Consider the following 20,989-nt stretch of genomic DNA (forward strand, 5'->3'; position numbering starts at 1 on the left):
CACTTTACACCAGGAGATGGCGGCCATGGGTAACTTATTCAAAGTTTGGGACTCTATAGACTTTGAAGGACACACGCCCGGTCGAGGAGACGAGTCGGAGCGTTACAGAGAGAAAGACACCGAATTGTAGCGAGAATACTCACAATGCTGGGGGGAATAGAGGAGTATTCACCCTCTGCCATGACTTCCAGTCGTCCAGTGAGACCATGGGTGCTTCCTCCATGACAGTCCACACGTAGCGAAACCAGTGCTTTGTCTCACCGTGTCTCCACCCCAACAGGGAGGGAGTAATCAGCGAATTAGATTTTGGGAGTCATCCGGATCACCGTCTGGATCCAGGAATGTTTTTAAAGATTCTTCACTATTGGGAGATAGGGCTGATGGCGGAGGTCTGCGCTCTCTGAGTGCTTTTCTAGTTTTTGATGTTTTATGGTATTTTGTAATACTACATTTTTTTGTTTTTATCAGCCATAAGCCATAATCATCAATATTGGAACAAAAGTAATCTCATATATGATATTTCACTCTGTATGAGATTTATTTAGAATATATAGAAGTTTCACTTCTTGAATGAAATCACAGGAAGAAGAAGAACTTTATAATGATATTCTAATTTTTTAGTTGCACCTGTGTTGTATGAGGTGTGTTTAGAGTGATTTTTTTTCCCCTTGTTGTGCCCAGAAAATGATCGGTTATGCCCCGATTTGACATTATAAAAGTTATTCAATATTTGTGATCTGAAATCCTGTTGTGTGGCAGGGAAAAACAAGATGGCAGAGCATGAACTCTGTGGATTGTTGCATGGAACAAAGCAATAGCCAATCAGGAAGCAAGCTGGCTGAAAAAGAAAGCAGCAATCGCTGCAGGCATGGTGGCAATATTAAACATGGAGCATAAAATCAGGTGGATGTCAGAAATGGAATGAAGTTGTTTGGCTGTGCAAGATTGAGTTTTCAATCATGTCGTTTATGCCAGGTTTGAGGCTGTGGGCCTGCACAGATATAGTAAGCTGAAAACTTTTAAATGCAAACCCACTGAGGGAAACGCATGGATGAAATAAACACAGTTTCTGCTCAGTTTTGGTGTGCCATATTTTGCATTAAAGCTTTAAGGGCTAGTATGTAGGAGTAAATGGTTCCCAGTGGCACTGTCCCATCGTTCCCTTTGTAAACCTGTATGAGGATCTATGAGGGCAGTGGAACTTGCTAAATACACAAGAGTCTCTCTCTGTTTGCTTTGTCCTTTCTGGGCTACTATAGAAACATGTCAGTATGTATTGGCATCAGTAGAGAAGAACTACAAAGGTCTTGTTATGATGAGGCAAATCTAATGCTGAGATGATTATACGCCAATAATAATGACTTATGAATATAAGATTTCACTCCTACACACTGACCCTGAGGGTTAAGAATGTCCTTATTGACAGTTTTCCATTTGCAGGGTTAGAGAGGACCTCAGACCCAGCTGACAGCTCACAGGCCCGGAGCTGTGATGCTGCAGCAACCTCTGCTTCATCCTGTGACCCCTTTGTGTTTAATCAGGATCAGGTTTCTTCTTCTGGCACAGGTGTGGAAACATCAAACAAAAGAAATTGGTTTTGGTCTGGGGCAATTTAGGTGGGAAAAGACGTTATAAGCACAGGGGAAAGGGCTTTTATTAGGGTGTATTGAGCTTTTTTTATGTTTAAAAATGTGTGGCTTTATTATGATCAGATTGTTTGCAGAAACTTGAAAGTGGGATTTTTTTTTCACACGCAGCATGCATGGACTCCTGTGGACCTACAGCTGTAAAGACACTGCTATAAGTCTTGCATACCAACCAAATCCCTATAGCTACAGCTGAGTCCACATAGATGGCACGCATCCAACATAGAATTACAATGAACTTTAACATTCATTTAGAACAAGGACTGTTTCCTTGCTTGCAGCAAACGAGCTCCTTCCCTTTGATTACACTGTAGTAGAAGTAAATTACTGAAATGATTGAAAATATTATGGAGGAAGGGAAATGGTTTGAATGACTTCCTAAACAACAGCTTGCAATTGTGCTATATCCAAGGAATTGATCAGAAATGACTTAATATCCTTGGTCTTTATTTTTTAGACCATAGAAATAAAGTAAACAGTAGACAGTTTACTAAGTAGCTTGAACCGAATGTCTTTTTGTACTTCAGCTTAGATTTATACAAACATAATAAATGCATTGACGTCTTCAGATGAAGTTGTAAAGTATTATAATGTAAGGCAAGGGATCTAAACCTTTTCAACCCCCAAAATAAAGGTGCCAGAGACCAGGGGCCTAGATAGTCATCTGCAGACAAGGGCACCCATAAGGGGGGTAAATGGGAGAGCTTTCTGGCACCCAGCCAAACTGGGGGCCCATGGGGGTTAGCAAAGTCATGATCCATTATAAAGTTAAGCTGTGATAACTATATTTCATATGAGAGCTGGGCAATTAATCGAAAAATAATCAAAACCAACATTAAGAGCCTCTAACCGACATAAACCTGCTTGGTCAATTATTTCATTTTTTTCTCTTATGATTCTCTCTCTACTAATGTACCATCCCTTAAAAACAAACTACTGACCATGTAGACACGTGATAGGTAGCTGGGGGTTGCAAGGCATGCAGCCTGCTGTAAACCCAAGAGAAGAATAAATACTAGTCATGGGCTCATTCCCATCCAGTCAACTAAAACGCAAACAATTGCAATGTGAGCAGCAAAGTTATTTTTTACTTTTTATAAAACAACATAAAAGTAAATTATTTTGTTAGCAAGAAATACAAGTTATTTTCTACTTTTCTTGCAAATTTGACTTTTTACAATAAAGATTTTCATTTTAGCTGAAGTGCATTTTGATTTAAAATATTTCAATAAATAACCATAGATTTTTTTATCTGTGCCTTTTCTTTTCAGTCATTTGTTTTAGAATTATACAAGTATATTTAGAACAAACTGAATAGGAGGTTGGGGGTGGAATAATCGTTAATTAATTATAATCAAGGTAAAAAGTTGCATTAATCGTGATTTTGATTTTTGCCATAATCGGCCAGCCTTATTTTATATCTAACCTGATAAAATAACCACTCTTATCAAAAAACAAATATCTTTTTTTATTATGTGTGGTAAATAGCCCTCTTAAAAATGTAAATCCCTTTTGTTGGGACAAAAAAAAAGAATTAAAATGGGTTAAAAATTGCTAAAATGGCTTAGAAATGGCAAAAAATGTGTAAAAGTGGTGAAATTGGTTTTTAAAAGTAGCAGGATTGGGTTAGAAGTGGTAACAATTACATAAAAATGGCAAAAAATGGGTTAAAGCAGAAAAATGGGCATAAATAGTGGTAAAAGGGAGTTCAAAAGTGGCTGTAATGGCTTTAAATTGGCAAAAATGTGTGGAGATTTGGTGAAAAAACTAAGGACTGAAAAACTGATAAACTGGCCAAAAAAAAGTTAACTGAGACAGAGACAGAAAAATGAATCGTGGGTAAAATGGAAAAAATTGGGTGTATAAAGTGGTAAAAGGGGTTGATAGAGACAATAATGGGTCAACAGAGGCAGCATTAGGCTGAAGTGGCAAGAATTGGATTAGAAGTGGCAAAAACAGGCAGAAAAAAGTGGTGGAAAGGGTTTAAAACTGACAAAAAATGGGTGTTAAATGGCAATAATGTGTTAAAAATAATGGGAAAACTGATGAAAATGGGTTAAAATTGTTGTAAAGTGGCAACAGTGTAATTTAAAACATATTCTTAGGTTTTTTTAGGGAATCTGGGGACCCCCTCAGTGTCTCGCAACCCCCAAGAGGGTCCTGACCCCAACGTTGAGAACCACTGATGTAAGGAGTGTCAGCATCATGTTTAACCACAGAAAAGTGCCCCCAACCAAAGTACCCAACAGTCTAATTCCATTACCTGTCCCCCCTACACCTGCTGGTTTCCACTCTCTTGTAGAAAAGACTCACCCCAACCAGACTCCTCATTCGTTAGTATTTAACTGTCACTTGCGCTCTCATATTACTCATGCAGCCGTTGAATGTGCGTCACCAAAAAGGCAGCCGTCTTAGTCGACTCTTCCAGGTTAAAGATAAGCCTAAGAGATCAGTGTGACGTCAGGTGTGAGCACATTCACATACTACTGTGTTTTTGTTAGGCAGAGTGCTCCTGATCCTTTATAAATCAGTGACATCACTGCAAACGTCAGACTACAGCAGGCGAGGTCCTTTTGACTCGGTGTTGTGATATCTGAGCTGTGCTTGTGCATAAAATGAAGTTTTCACTGACTTAAAACATCGGACTAATCCTTTAATAGCTGAAGACGCCCCTGGAGTTCATCTCGCTTTCAGACTTTCAGTTAAAGATTAATTTTTAGGGGAAGAAATCTGTACCGTTTGAGGTAATTCCAAAGGTTTATGAGTGCAGCTGAAGTGAGAAGGAGCTGGGAGTCTGCTGTTAGTAATGTGCACTGTTCCTTTCTGGAGGAAAAGATAGTGCTGTGTTTGTTTGTGGAAAATAATTGAACCAATTAGAAGCAGAAAGAACCGTGATTACCATTTACCACCTGTTTAGAGCAAATCAGCTTTGCTACCAGAGCCAAGCTTTTAACCTGACGTTGACTCGCAGCTGTTTGTTTGATAATTTTGCCAGTTTGCATATTTGCCTGTTGTTTTTTTTTTTTAACAACCCACTCTGTTGTTTTCAAGTAGATCTGCTGCATTCTTATTACAAAAGGCCCCCTTTTACCACATAGGATTCAAGTTTCATTCACAAACATAACCCTACCTGTAACTAAATCCACCCTCCTTGCATTGTTTTTCGCTACAGCGTCTGTAGATGTGTTTTGTTCTGTCTCTTAGTGAGGGTTCAGTCTCTAGAGAACAAAGTTTAAAGTACTGAAATGTTGGAGGATTAGAAGTTGGACTGGACTCTGCGATTGATGTGGATGAAAATGAGGCGGGTGTGTAACCTGGTTGGTCTCAGGATTTTGGATAAATGTCGACAAACCAAACATGAAGAGGTAATACAGAAAATTCACTGTGATGTTTGTGGCATGGGATATTGTGACATGTGTTGTATGAGTTACACTTTTTTAGGGATGCTTTGGTTTGTCATTGCCGATGTTGGCCCTGTTTACAAACATCAGTCGTCGGCTAAATTATGTAGCATGATCAGCTATCAGTTTTCAGTATTTATCTGTTTGTCTAGTCAGTTTCATGCTGCCACTGACATCGGTACCACCTTAATGGATATTTTACACATCGGTTTAAGCCCTAACTTTCAGAGTTGGTGCATCTCTACTGTCTTTTATCCAAAAGGTTGGCTGCGGGTTACAAACCAGGAAGGCTCTGAGATTAGTAAATAAACCCATAATTAACAAAGTAAAATCTTTCATGGCTTTATTTTTTGACATAATTGCAACATTTGGTGACTTTACTTTAAAAGATGATCGATGAATATATATCATATAGCACTGTTGTAGTACTTAAAAAAATGTTTAGAGTTGAAGAAATCTTATCAGCCACACTTAATGATGTTAAAAATGTAGTAAATGCTTTTTCTGTGCTTTAAATGCTATTCATTCTCAATCAATCGATGGTGTTCAGGGTTTGATTTAATAAAACCCTATTTTAATATATCATTGTGTTTGTAGATGAAGTCTTAGGTTCAACAGCATGAGCTGCCTCTGCACAGAAAAGTGTTGAGAAAAATAGTGTCATATCTCATCACATTTACTGCTGCAGAGCATCTGTGCCTGTTTGTTTTGCTTCTATCCCGCCTGGAGGGGTTTCTGTTGTTTCACCGGTCCGGTCCAGACGTTGTCCCCCGGCGTCCGGCCGACCCTGACCTGTCCTGTTACACTGCTATTTAGCACACAGACAGGACAAATCTGTTAGAGGGACAGAATAGCCACAGCTGGCTTTGTCTAGGGTTAAGACCCTCTGCTGCACACTTTGCATGATGGTATTTACAATGCTGTGATAAAATAAGCAGATGAAACACAAAGCCTGTGTGTATGATCTTTGAGATCAGACATGACAGACCTGGTATTATGCCATCCCATCACACAGCTAAAATAATCCCTTATATCACTGCACCAGTTTTGTAATATTGCATTTCTGTATTGAAAAGAAAGGGAAAAATGATGAAAATTATTATTTTCAACTTATTTTTCTATGTAACACTTTAAATATATATATATATATATATATATATATAAACCATGTTAAACCCTTGTTACTTATTCTTAACCTTTAAACAGTGTTGTGAAAATGTATTTATCCCCCTCTTGAGTTCTTATTTTTATGTATATTTGTCACACTTGAATGTTTTAGATCATGAAACTAATTTTAGTATTAGATAAGGGTAAACTGATTAAATACAAAATGCAGTTTTTCAAACACTGATTTCATTTATGAAGGGAAAAAGCCATCCAGACCTACCTGGCTCTATGTGAAACAAGTCATTGCACCCTTATCCTAATAACCAGTTGTTCCATCTTTGGCAGCAACACCTGCAAGCAAGTGTTTGTGACAACTGGCAATAAGTCTTTCACATCACGGTAGAGGAATTTTGACCCAATCTTCTTTGCAGAGTTATTTGAATTCAGCCACACTGAAGGGTTTTCAAGCATGAACAGCCGGTTTTAAGGCCATTTGCCCAGTCTCTTTCTAAACATTTAATCCTGAACACTGACCATAACTGAGTCAAGTGATGCCTGCAGGTCCTGGATGAGTCCTCAACGCGCTATTGGAGTAATTTTGGTAGGTCGGCCACTCCTGGGAAGGTTCACCACTGACACAGAAACATCTGGAGATATGTTGTGAGTCTTTATAGGAAATATAGTTGTGGCAAAGAAACACTGGGTAGTTTATTTGATCAAAAGTCCTTAGTTTGAGGCAAAAAAGAGCCCTGCTCAAAATTGATTTGTTATAGTTGCTAAGCAACGTTTAGAGCGATTGTCTATTGGACAAAAGGGTCAGAAATAAGTGAGAACATGCTGTGCACAAGCCTGCATTTGGCTTTAACTCCTGTATCCCACAATCCCTTTCGCTCTATGGTAATGACTTTTAAGCAGCAGAAAAAGTTTCTATCAACTCTGTCTAATGGGGCACTGCATCCTGATTTAATTGTGCAGCATTTAAATCAGGATGCAGCCAGCGCACACGTTCACACAAGGCTGAGTGGAAGATGGCAGCCTTGGGTTACCTCCCATGTGTGCCAGTGTTGGGTTAGCATTCATTATTCACATTCATTTGCTTTCTGATCAGCCATAATGGAGAGCAGTGCAGAGCGCAGGGAGGGGGATCAAGCAGGAGTACAGCAGCCTGATTGAAAATACGTCTAGTAATCACTCTGAATCTGATGTAACAACAAAAACGAAATGGTGTATTGAATTATTCCCCTCAGTGTTTACAATTTCAAATTGGAAAGAAAATCAATGCACATATCAGATTTTTTCTGCCCCCAACGGCTCTCTGAATTTCACACATTGAACTCCAACTAATGATTTTTCCAAAATGACAGCCCATGTTTTGGAAAATACACTTTGGATGAGTTGCTGAGTCATGAACACTTACTCCTCTGTGGCACGCTAATGTACCAGTACAGCAGCAGAGTGTGGCTGCCTCCATTAGTTTTCATCAGCACCTTTCTTACACATTATACAGCTGATTCTGTCAGGTTTGTTTTGTCATCTTAGCTTGGATCTTTTAAAGCCAGTTAGTCTTCTTTTTTGCATTTGGTACCACTCATTTTACTAGACAATGTTGTATTACAAAGAAACTTAAGCTGCAGGAACAGCTGACCAGCCTTTGTTTGGTGTGTTGTTGTAAGCGGCTGTGGATTAGCACATCAGCTCATTCACCGCCTTGAAATAATTCCCCGTCTCATTGCAACCAGTTTAAATGGAGATTAATGACTTTTTGGGTTGTTTCTGTTAAATACTGAAGAAGTCAAGATACTATGGCCTGTTGGAGTAAATTGTCGTCAACACGGGAAGAAAGTACTTGTGATTTGTTTGACTTCACATCCTTTAATCTGTAAAATGAATAATTTCAAGAAATTAGCAGGCATCATTGCTTGTGTTGTGGCTTGTATAAATATGCATAGCCATAAGCATGAGCGGAAACAAGCTCCCTTTGCAGCCCTTGTTTTGCATAGCAATCAAGAAAACCACTGTGTCATTTTCTCTGGCTGTACTCGCTGTTCTAAGCCCTGAGCTAACCTGTGGTAATCTTGTCCAAAAAACATGTCATAAGCCGCTGTATTCCCTCCTCCTTCTGAGCACCCAAAATGAAGCTCAATCCCTCGCCACGGCCCTGAGCTCCCAAAGCCCCTCATCTAACCTGCATCTGCTAAACCTGAAGTGACCATTAGCCTTATTATAGCTGGTTATAGGATTCAAGCTTATTAGCACCATTAGCTATGATCCTCAATGATTTAGTCCTGGCTTTATCATGCCATTGTGCGGAAACAAGGACTTTCCCAAGAGCACTATATAGTGCTTTATCATTGTCTTTTAGTCTGGTAGACATCTGTATGATGCTAAACACCTTAACAGTTCAACGGTTGCCTCAGAGTGTTGCCCAGACAATCAGGGACCCCCATAGGAGAGAGACCCTTTACATAACTTTGCAATACTGACCAACATTTTTTGAGAGAAGTTCCAGAAGTTCCACTTGTTGTGAACAAGGAATTGTTGACGCATTTGGTTCATCTGTGCATGGCCTTAAGAAGTACATTTAAGCCTTTTGCACCACCTTCAGTGAAACATCTGGAATGTCTGCAATTATTTGGAGCAGCAAAGATCTGCAAAGTGATGTGCTTTATCATGAATCTGGTCTTGTGTGTAGTGCAATAAAGCAAATGCGTGCATGCTTACACTAGGGTTGTGCTGTTAATCCTAAAACCATGTCTATCACTTAGAGAATTAAATACCTACATACCTCATAAGGGGTATTTATTAACCCTCTCAGACAAACATTGTAGAGATTATAGAAGATAGATTATAGAAAGTGAAATAACTTTAGAACCATAAATCATAGACTCTTACTTTTCTTTCCCTCTTGAAGCTGTTCTGTGGTTCCAGTGATTCTGTCCATGCCTTTGAACTCCTGACAGCTGCTTTCCTAGCTAGCCTGGAACTTGGGTGACTTTACAGAATATACAGTCGCTAGAAAAAGTATGTGAACCCTTTGAGATTTCTTGGATTTCTGCATAAATTGGTCATCAAATATGTTCCGATCTTCATCTAAGTCACAACAATAGACAAACACAGTCTTCTTAAACTAATACCGTGCAAAAAATGATATGTTTTCATGTTTTTATTGATCAAACCATTTAAACACTCACAGTGCAGGGTGGAAAAAGTATGTGAACCCCTCTGCTAATGACTTCTCCAAGAGCTAATTGGAGCCAGGAGTCAGCCAACCTGGAGTCCAATCAATGTGATGAGATTGGATGTGTTTGTTAAAGCTGCCCTGCCCTATAAAAAACACACCAGTGTTGAATTTGCTGTTCTCAAGAAGCATTGCCTGATGTTAACCATGCCTGGCACAAAAGAGCTCTCAGAAGACCTACGATCAAGAATTGTTGACTTGCATGAAGCTGGAAAGGGTTACAAAAGTATCTCTAAAAGTCTTGTTGTTCATGTGTCCACGGTAAGACAGACTGTATACAAATGGAGAAGGTTCAGCACCGTTGCTACTCTCCCTAGGCGTGGTCGTCCTGTAAAGATGACTGCAAGAACACAGCACAGAATGCTCAGTGAGGCGAAGAAGACTCCTAGAGTGTCAGCTCTAAGACTTACAGAAATCTCTGGCACATGCTAACATTTGTGTTGACAAACCTACAATAAGTAAAACATGCAACAAGCACCTGGATGTTCCACAGCACTACTGGCAAAATATTCTGTCCATAGATGAAACCAAAATCGAGTTGTTTACAAGGAACACACAACGCTATGTGTGGAGAAAAAAAGGCACAGCACACCAACATCAAAACCTCATCCCAACTGTGAAATATGGTGGAGGGGCCATCATAGTTTGAGGCTGCTTTGCTGCCTCAGGGCCTGGACAGATTGCTGTCATTGACGGAAAAATGAATTCCCAATTTTATCAAGACATTTTACAGGAAAACTTAAGACCATCTGTCCACCAACTGAAGCTCAACAGAGGATGGGTGATGCAACAGGACAACGACCCAAAGCATAGAAGTAAATCAACAACAGAATGGCTTCAACAGTAGAAAACATGCCTTCTGGAGTGGCCCAGTCAGAGTCCTGACCTCAACTCGATTGAGATGCTGTGGCATGACCTAAAGAGAGCGATGCACACCAGACATCTTTCCTTGACTACCTTGTTTGTTCCAGCATGAACATGGAAGTACACTTTTAATAGCTTTTCTCCCTCGTTATGAGAAATTTATGAATGAAAACAAAACATTTGATTTCTTTTTAATTAATGCAATTCATGATGTTTTATAGAAGTTTTTATTTACAGGGTCCTCAATCCAGAACCAGAAGCAGAGGACCTGTACTTGTCATATTGTTTTGTTGTTTTGATTGAGAGCCCCCTGGTGGCTGAATTTTGCATATTGTGTGTTTAAAGCCAGTATGCATGCTTTAATATTTTCTATTCATTTTACTTCATATTGCTTTCACAAGATATTGCACATTTCATATTTTACTTTAGTATTGCAGGTGTATTACAAGCTGAACTGAACTAGAATATGTCGATAATGTTAGTATTGTCAGAGCAAGCATTGCTACAGACTCTTTAACTGATATTTCTTTAGACTTTCTACTCCCTGTTGTATATTAACGCTTGGTAATTATTGCTGTTTGGGCTGTTATTTTGATGAGGGCCCTTTGAGCTTTGAGGATTTGTTAAAATAACAAAATGTTCTACTTTGTTCCAATTTTGGATGCATTTTACCAATTCTGAGTGTTCTTCTCTAGATTATGTGAAATTTATTAAGTTTTGGAGTTTGCCAGCATCTTTCTACAACCCAGTCTTCATCCAAACTCTCCTGGGTCACCCCGGTCTAAATTTAGCTTCAGTTTTGGTAAGAGCAACCCAGGGACCCGAATCTGAGGAACAATCAACAATTAAACAAGAATACAGAGGTGGGAGAGAGGGAGCGAGAGGGAGGGGGGAAAAATGAAAGGAAGGGGAAACAATTCATTGCTTTGTGTTTGCTGGTGTTTGCTGGACCAGTTTGGGCTGGATTGCTGGGAAGAAAGGGCTAAAAGGGGGCAGAGGGAGAAGAGGTGGCCTATGAAATGATAAGACCTTGAAAGACGGGGTCCACAAGGCCTTGAGTCAGACAGGAAGAGTAGTTGGCAACTTTAGCACACACAGGAGGCAATGCTAAAGAAGAAAAAGGATGGGGAAAGCAGTGCGCCCTGTGTGAGAAAGGTAAGAGGAAAGGAGGATATAAAAGATGTGGATTGACTGAAAAACTCCAGTTTGGAGTTGTAATTAATACTGGAAATGTAAGAAAGTAAAAAAGGAGTAAGTTTGCATTGATTTTGCTCCAAAAGATTTAGTTCTTATTGCAGAAATCCCCATTCCTTAAAAGTGATAAGGGATGGTGTTGTGACCCTTATTGTATGATAAGTTGGGACCTTTGAAAGCCAGCAATGGACTGAGAAAACTTCAGAAGGATGACTGAGAAAGGGTGTTAATCACAGATGATTTCATGTGTTGATGCCAGAGCTGTTCATGAGGATTTTAATGTAATTTGTGATCGATTAGCAGCTTTGCCTTGTGAGTCATTTGCTGGACGTCTCACATGTTGTAAGAATGAGTGAATGAAGACGCCCACGCACTCGCACACTCACTTCCCACTATCAGATGTGCATGCACACCCGAAGATGACGGCTCTGACTGTCAGATTTTGGTTCTGTGTTTTCCTTCTGATAGAAATGTCACAATATTTGCTTGTGTTTGGCTCGAGGTCTGATTAATTTTTCTACAAGGACACTGATAAAAGGAAGGACGTGAATCAGGATTGACATCAGCCCTGCTGCCTTTTATCAAATATTTTTAAGCTTTTCAGCACCTCCGTTAGAAGAGCATGACTTTGACAGAATCTCAGTGTCTCTTATTTAATGCATTTCTGATTTAATCCAAAAAACATCTTTGTTTTTTATCGGTTACTGCACACACCATCCTCATGTTCTTGTTGCCTATTTTAATGGTCAGAATAAATGAGCTTTGATTGTAAAGCTGCAATGATTATATCAGTACATGAATTATGATGCACCAGTCTATTGATGTAATAGTGGAAAAATTGACTAAGTAATAAAGTAATAAGTAATGCAAAATGTGACAGGGTGAACTCTTGTACCCTGTGTCAGCTGTGTGGCCTCACTGATAACACTCATTGTCAGTCATATCTTTAAACGTCAGAATGATCTTAAAGCTTGTCTCCTTTAGAGATGACGGTGTTTTATTTATGTCTTAATCGGTTCTCATCAGCGTTTTTAATCTGGATTTTATGGTCTTATCTATATGTTATGATCATGTGCATTTTCTTAAATAAAACGTTGGCTGACAGAGTATTCAGATATAGTTCAACAGGCTTTCAAATTAAAGGTTTGTTATTATTCAGTATAAGGACTGTGTGTACTATTGCAGCATTTACATACATAGACTCAGATCCTATAGGGCACGGGTGTCAAACTCAAGGCACAGGGACCAAATCCGGCCTGTGGTACAGTTACATCCGGCCCACAAAGTCATATCATATTCTTATTATAACTGGCCCTAAAACAAGAAGTTTGCAGATTTCTTGAAAATTTAATCTCATATTTTGACCTTTTCAATTTAGAATTTTGACTTTTAATCATATATTTTGACCTTCTTACTTTATTATTTTCACCTTCATCTCTTTTTTTAACTTTTTAGGTCATATTTTTGCCTTAAAAACATGATTTTGACTTCTTTTTTTATTTATTTGCCTTTTAAAGTCATTATTTTAACATCTAATTTTGTGTTTTGACCTTTTGAACTGATAAGTTTGACTTTTTATCTCAGATTTTGAGCCTTTTAACTTATCATTTTGACTTTTTAAATCTCAAAGTCATTCATCATCAGTGCTAATTTTCCCCCCATAATTTATTACTGGTGAAAATGAAGCTGACAGTTTGGTTAAACCTTGTTAGGCCCTCAGGTTAGACCTTATTTCAGATTTCAGTCCCTGCTGTGATTGAGTTCGACACCGCTATAGGGAGTTTCACTGACGTTGCACTCTTTAAACTCTTAAAACTGAAAACAAAGTTACAGAGAGGATGGTTTGATCTTAATTATTGCTGTTGTAAAATCTGATCTCTCTTTTTCCCATCTGCCCCTCTTTACCAGCAGATCCAGTTTGCTGACCAGAAGCAGGAGTTTAACAAGCGTCCCTCCAAGATCGGCCGGCGCTCCCTGTCCCGCTCCATCTCACAGTCCTCCACAGACAGCTACAGCTCAGGTAAATACAGAAACGCTCAACTGCCATGTACAAATCACAATCCCGTATTTGTATTGATCTGGTAGTGTAGGCATTATGTCTTGTAGGCTTGTGCTCAGAAAATCGAAATGGCATTTTATCACCACTTGCACCTTGAAGATACACGTATGCATACAGAATTGGTATGGCCATATTAGCTGTGACGGCAGTTTTATAACCTGTATCCCCCATGGTGCAGTTAACAAAAAAGCCAGCAGATGGCAGCAGTCATACAACTGAACAATGTGGCTGCACATCTTACTCCTAACACCAAAACAAGCAGGTACTCAAACTGGTAACATATTTTTATCTGCAGTCAGCATGCTAAAAGCAAACATGTTGGATTATTTCCAGTTTCTTCAAACAGCAGAAAGTCAGGAGTTGGTTGTGAGTCATGAAAGCTGTAAGAAGGTAAAACACTTCAGTAACACCTGTCTTCACTGACACACGATGCTAGCATTAAGGCCGGCTCAGACCACACAATTATTTTGGGTCATTAATGATGCGCGCATGCCAGACTGCAACAAAAATCTTGTTCTGTCTTAGCCGACAGACTGACCACACTACAGGCGTGATCCCGAGTGCTCATCATGTGCTGACGTCACCGCTGTCTCCATGGCTGTTCGCGAGTCACAGGGACGGGATGATAAGTGTCAGTCACTCTACAACAGAAGCGCTCTTTAAATGTAGCAGTCTTTTGCTCATAAAAGGAGAAAACCACTAACAAGGAACAATTATGGATGTATCAAGAAGAGGACAATATGGGGATGGCTCTCCTTTCAGATAGAACTTAAGGTTAGTTCTCCTGAGGGAGAAAAAATAGGGACTCCTGTGAATGATGATGCAGGGTTAAAGAGCAAATGCTCTCCTGTTGGAAGGCATCAGGATTGATGTTGTTGGCGTCAGGTCAGGGTATCAAACTGCGATGATGTAAGAACATTACTGACATGGTTGCCTTGTCGAGTCGTAGTTGTAGGGTGTCTTGAAAGGCTATTTGTTGTTGCCGACGCTCAAAATCGGGCCCAAGTTTTGATGAGATTTTCAATCTAACCAGCACCCCACAAGGTTTATTTGCTAACTAGTGCGTTACTGTGTCATTTAAAAACATGTTAATGACAAAATGAGGGACAAAAGCTGTTAAAAGGGTGCCAGTAGTGTCTTAGCGCGTGTCTAATAAGCCCCTATTTATCTGTATTTCCAGGCTAAGAGCTAGACAGACATAAATAGAAGAGCCAGAGAGTCATTAATATGATGTATGGGATGTTTATTACATAGAGAGGCGGGGAAAGTGAGTTCTGCTAGGTCGTCAACGAAGATGTATTGTAATGCATGGCTGGACACATGCACTAAGTGCAGATGACTTAGTATCAAAATGCCCCAAATGGAAAATTCACACAGAATGTAAACAGTCTCTCAGACATGCTGGTAGTCCTTGCATAAACACTTAAGCCCCTAAAATACTTTATTTTATTTCTAATAATAGAGTTGTCAGACCCTTCCTCTGGTACATCCGTATCAGTTCAGTTGTTCATTAATGTTTGTGGGTTATAAACTCTTCACAGGACATATAATGCAGGAAACAAAGCTCGGGGTCATCATCCTATAGAAAGAAAACCCCCGGGTCTTGGTGCTGTCTGCAGTAGATTTAGCAGAGCAGTAAAGGTGAACAGACTGTGGTCACCTGAATTGTTTACCTACCTACCTGTTTTAAGAAAAACAGCTACTGAAGACACTTTTGTAGTCATAAATGAAATTGGTATACAATAGGTGCATGGATATTAAAGATCCATTGTTATTCCAACTAAAATACTGTCTACTGCAGCAGCCTTACAGGTAAAATACTACGTTTTTCTTGTGTAGAATTGGCGTTAATGCCAAGTTCTCAAAAATCCCACATCTGTCAGGCTCTGTTTTTTACAGCAGCAAAGATGTAGAAAATGCTTCAGTTTGCTGACTTGGTCTGTTTCTGTGGCTCACTCTCTGACTCGGCAGTTCATGTGAAACTGTGAGGGCTGTGTTTGAGGATTAGCTGCTGCACAGAGGAGGCAGAGGGAGAAGAGAGGGAGACAGCTGAGAAGTATATGATGGTGTTGAAATTGAACTGAATCCTCATTCACGAGTGAAGTAGTTGGAGATTAAGAAGCAGCAAAAAGCAACACGAGTGATTATCCAGCATAACACATTTCATAAAAACGCGAGAGTGAACAGGATTGAAATTAGAGTCTCAGCTTAAGCGCCTTGTCTAAACTTTCAAATCTAAAAAGTAGAGAGCAGATTTCTTGAACTGATTAAAAATAGATTTGTGATGTCAGTGGCTGTCTCATCTCTGCAGGGTCATCAGTTTAAGCATTAAAAGCACATTGTGTTTTTATATCCTTGAGTGAGGCAGCCTGCAAGGAAACAGATGAAACTTCTTTGAAATCAGTGATATATGGATGTGCTACTGTGTTGTCATGACTTTGCAAAATTAACTTTCATATGAGGCAGTAGAAAGTGGGGCTGCAGTAATCGAGTATTTTCATAATCGAGAGTTCTATCAGTTTTTCTGGCACGTAATCAAGTCATCTGTATTGCACTTTCAGGATCTTTTTAATTAATCACACCCCCCACCGAGGGATGCACTGTTCATCTTGCACACCAAATTTGACAAAAGGATTTTCTCTTGAAGAGAATCCACTTTACAATATTTCCAAAGCAGCCGTACATCATCAAAACATTTTTTTCAGTAGATATGTCTGCAGGGAATCTGCTTTCTAACCATTAGAACAAATGGAAGGGAGTCACTCTGCTTTAAAGCAACAGTCCAACATGTGGGAGAAACTCCTCATGCCTGTTCTATTGAATATCATTATTTAACCCTTTACTCTTTCTTTTCCTCACAACATTAGTAGTACTCTTTAATCTGCTTTCACTATAAAAGCTGTTTTCATCCCTGTTGTGTGTCAGGGTCATAGACTGGGCATATATTTGAAAAAAACACCATTAGCATGATGAATTAATCTGCAACAGTGTGATAACGCTGCTTGGACAGGGTTGCTTATAGTGTCAGCTTATGATGGATGGCAGCTTGACAAATGGGATTTAGACTGTATTAGTGGATGAAAGGGGTCCGTCAGGACAAGGGTGCTAAGAAGTCTGCACTATTACTAAGAAAAAGTTTAAATTCTCACATGGACTATTGCTTGTTTTCATGTATAAGCATCTCCAGTCAGGTTCATGTTCTTGTTTTTTTATCTGTTTTTTCTCTTTTTGAAGTAAACATACATTTTTGTTAAAAAAAAAAATCAAAACAGATCTTCTGTCACAAGCAAGGTGGTTAGATGAGATGGTTATATTTCAGCTGATATCTGAAAGTAAAAACGGTATAAGAGAGTGAAACTCTTGCTCTTCATAAGCAGTGCTGGTGAAGACTGCAGTGTTACTGAGAGACATGTAAAATCAGAGCGGAAGTGAAGACTTAGGCCAGCAGAGCTGAGACAGGTCAGCCCACTACAGTGAGAAAATCTTGTTTTAAAAAGTCTGAGCTCATGTCTAAAATAAAATGAATTCTGAAATTTCAACGGGATTAGCTAGGGATTATTTTCACCAGAAAGATATTTTGATTAGTTTTTTTATGCCCCTTTTGCAGCCCAACAGCCCTTCGTGCTTGAAGTCTCTAAAATGTTTTGCCTCTTGGATCCAGCCTAGTTTTGGCCTTGGATGGCAGCTGTAGCTTTTTTTTTAAATGCACCCTCTATAGAAGTCCCATTCTTAGAGTCCCATTCGAAGGTGAGAATTGAATTTGCTCCAGCTCCCCTATAACACACACCCTTTCTCTTTTCTTCCTCTCTCTATCCACTTTCCTTCTCTCTTTTTCACCCATACTGCAACCAGATAGTGGCTCATTAAATCACCCTACCTCCCAGAAACCTTCCTCTCCTGCCTGAGGCTGTCAGATCATGACTGAAATAATGAACTGGAGTTTCTTCTTTCTAGCTATGGATAGTGATGAGAGCTCTTACTCAGCATTTATTTCTCTCAGTGATTTGAGCTCATCTTTGACTGTGCTGCACACATTCCTACAATTTGCAGCAGTAGTTGTAAATCCACTGAAATATGTCATTGCTGACAGTTCGAGGGTTATTTTCAGTAAAGCGCGCAGCCCCATTTCTCCTTATTTCAACCCTGTTTTAACCCCACTGTCCTGTCTTCTCACATAGCTCCATCAACCCAGTCCTTCTTATTTTACTGATTGTTCCCACAGTGCAGAGGACACACTCAGATAGCAGTAATGCATTCCTCAAGGCCATTTTGTACAGATTTCAGCAACGGTTCTCTCCTAGTCCCTATAAAAGATAACAGTAACATTTTATGAGGTGATGAATAGATTAAAAAAAAGCTTACGCTGCTTGTTAGATTTATAAAGTTGTCTTAAAAATATAAATGCATTCTTGTTGTCAAACTTGGGGAACTTCACTAATTTGGCACAACAATGTTTTTTTTTTTTTTAATTTAGAGGATCCATTACCCCATCAAAGTGAAGCTAAATGATTATTTAGAGCTCTCCATACTAACCCACTGTTATAGAGGAAGTAGAGCAGAGGTCCCGTCAAACTAAAGCTAAAAGCTTGATTTAGAGCTCCCCTTATTGAACCTAATGCAGTATATGGGGAGGTAGAGTAACAACACTGTCAAAGTAAAGCTAAAAGCTTTATTTACAGCTCCCACTACTAAACCCACAGTGTTAAATTGGGATGTAGAGCAGCGTTGCCTTAAAAAAAGAAGCTAAAAGCGTCATTTGGAGCTCCCTCTGCTGAACCCAGTGTTATAGAGGGAGGTAGAGCAGCAGCCTCTTTAAAGAACAGCTAAAAGTCTTATGTAGAGCTCCCCCTACTTAACCCACTACATTAAAGTGAGAGGCAGAGCAGTTGTCCTTTCAAAGTGCATGTAAATGCTTTAAGTAGATTTATCCCTACTGAGGCTGCTGCAGTAAAGGAGGAAGTAAAGTAGTACCTTCAAGGTCCAGCTAAAGGCTTTTAGAGTTTTACCTAGTAGAAAAGCTGCAGAATAGGGGGAGGTAGAGCAGCAGCCCCCTCAAAGTAAAGCTAAAAGTTGTATTTAGAGCTCTCCCTACAAAAATGCTGCAGTGTAAGGGGAGGTAGAGCAGCAGCCCCCCTCAAAGTAAAGCTAAAAGTTGTATTTAGAGCTCTCTCTACTAAAACTGCTGCAGTATAGTGGGAGGTTGAGCAACATCTCAACCCTGCAGAGGTGAGTACTAGTCTCCAGGATGGCACCTGGCCTTGGATCTACTTACTCTCTTCACTCTAAGCTCTGTCTTTAGAATTGTCTCTTTTTTCTTGTATTCTCTCTTCTCTCCTTTTTGGTATGTATGTTTTGTTTGTGTGGGCATTAGGCCCCCAAAAATAGGGAAGGTATTATATGCATGTCACCCATTGGAGCTTGCATTGAATGTGGCACAGCTGTTCTGGCTGTAATGGCCATGTGTTAGGCGAGGTAAGATGAAGAAGATCCTCATACTGGTTTAATCGGCAGCTAGAGCTTGCTGCCCTTCAGTCTACAAGGTTGACTTGTGGGGCCAATAACAGGTCTTGGTAGGGTTCAGGAATCCCTTGACTGAGGGCTTATCCTTTCATCAGGGCACAAGTGCCTTGTGTTTGCTTCAAATTTCAAACCCTGCCTTCTCCATGTTAACCCACGGGACATGGGGCAGACTTTGATAATTGAACTAGCCATCAGATAAGTTTTATTCAAACCTGAGCTCTGTCTTGATTGTTAGTTCTTATCTCTCCAAGTTGGGACTAAGTATTCATTGAGGAAAAAAAAACTTTTTTGAATGAGTTTTTTGTTGGAAAAAGGAAAGTTGACATCAAGATTGACAGCTCTGTGGTGAAATCCGTTGCCCCCCTTTCTGTGAATGTCTTAGTTTTGAATGACTGTACCAGTGCAATGCTAGAACATGTCAGGTCGGTATTTTGGCTTCAGTTTTGTACAAGTGAAGGGGACGGAGGTGTTAATCAATTTTTAGATAAACTCAATGATTTGAAAAGGGAGATGAATCCTTTTCAAGTATCAGTACTTCCACCCTCTTGACACTTCTCCTCCACTCATATTCTCTGCCACTCTTACTTCCTTTCTGTATGGATGGTGGATTTCAAAAGAAAATGGTACATGGATTACCACCTTTTTTAAATCCTCCTCCTTCCTGGCATAGTACAGTGTGTTCTTTAACTTCAGTATTGTTACACTGCTGGCAGCGTACTCAGTCCTCTCTAGTAGTGGTCCATGGTCATTTATAAGAGTGTTAGGAGTGAGACTGGCACAGAGTACCTGTTCTAGAAGAAGGTAGAAGACAGCCTGTGAGTAGTGAGTCAGCCTGAAGCACAGGAAACACAGCAGAGTTAGTGCCAGACATGCAGGCATTTCCCTACTAAGTATGCTGCTCTGTGCTGTGAGCACTACTGTTTTTATATCACACTGGTGTAATTATACCTCTGCATTAGATGTTCCTTCTGTTTTGATGAAAACAACCCTGTGCTGATTTTCTACTGAGGAGAAGTATTGTTAAAGAGGTCTGTGCTGTGTTTGTAGAAGAGGTTGTGCAGAATTTGTGGCCTTACAAAGTCAAATCACCATTTTGAGAAAGAAAAGTTTTTATCATTAAAAAAAAAAAAAAGATATGTTTGTGCACTTTGAAACCTGAAAGCCCAGGGTAAGACGGGGCAAAGCTAATGCATTTGTGGAGAACCTTTCAACAACCTGGGCATAAAAAGTGTCTTATATAAAACAGAAGTGAAGTCAGATGAGATATACAGAAAACCTAAGGCAATATGAAAAGGCACAGATATATTAGGAATGTGAAAAATTGGGGTTGCACAGAAATTAACTGATCAAGATGGATTTTAAAGCTATTTAAAATACTGTGCAGTCACAGTGCAGAACAATATCCAAATAAGTAGTCCAGAGTTTAACGTGGAGTGACAGAACAGCCTTGAGACAGAACAATGCAGCAGACTTTTTCCACGTTGGATTTCATGTGTAATTCTTTTTGTGGGCTTGATCATGAACAGTCCAAGGAAGAACTTTAAGTTCTTTTTCTATCCAGTTACAGATATTCTGTTTGGATGATTTTTTTGCCTGACTTATTGATTTGTGTGGCGTACCTCTAAATGCTTGTATGTGATCATATTAAGTTGGTAAAATTATTCTGTAAATCTGTTGTCTGTTTTTTTTACCACCAAAACTGAAGTGTAAAGATTTTGAACATAAGAGGTTCGAGTATGTAGCCTTGTGGAACACCTTTTACCTGTTATGCTTAGTTTTGTTGTTAATTATAATGGAACCATAAATACCATGTCCTTCAGTTTGAGGTGGATTAGTGTAGCCTTTGACCAGTGTCCCATCCTGGCTCCCAGTTGGCCTTGCAACGTCTAGAGGGAAAGTGCGAGGAGCTCTGCTTTATACAGGCGTAAACTTCTGTGCGAGTGGATGTCATTAAAGACTA

General features: G+C 39.6%; 1 protein-coding gene across 1 annotated transcript in view; it reads left to right on the plus strand.

Moving 5' to 3' along the window:
• Window positions 1–20,989, plus strand: part of ahcyl2b (adenosylhomocysteinase like 2b) — an 84,315-nt gene that overhangs the window by 31,045 nt on the left and 32,281 nt on the right. The window contains exon 2 of the mRNA XM_041780593.1: window positions 13,362–13,470. Within this exon, the coding sequence (XP_041636527.1) occupies window positions 13,362–13,470 (109 nt within the window). The remainder of the gene's footprint in view (window positions 1–13,361; window positions 13,471–20,989) is intronic.

The sequence above is a fragment of the Cheilinus undulatus genome, linkage group 23 (genome assembly GCF_018320785.1).
Source record: "Cheilinus undulatus linkage group 23, ASM1832078v1, whole genome shotgun sequence".
NCBI lineage: Eukaryota > Metazoa > Chordata > Actinopteri > Labriformes > Labridae > Cheilinus > Cheilinus undulatus.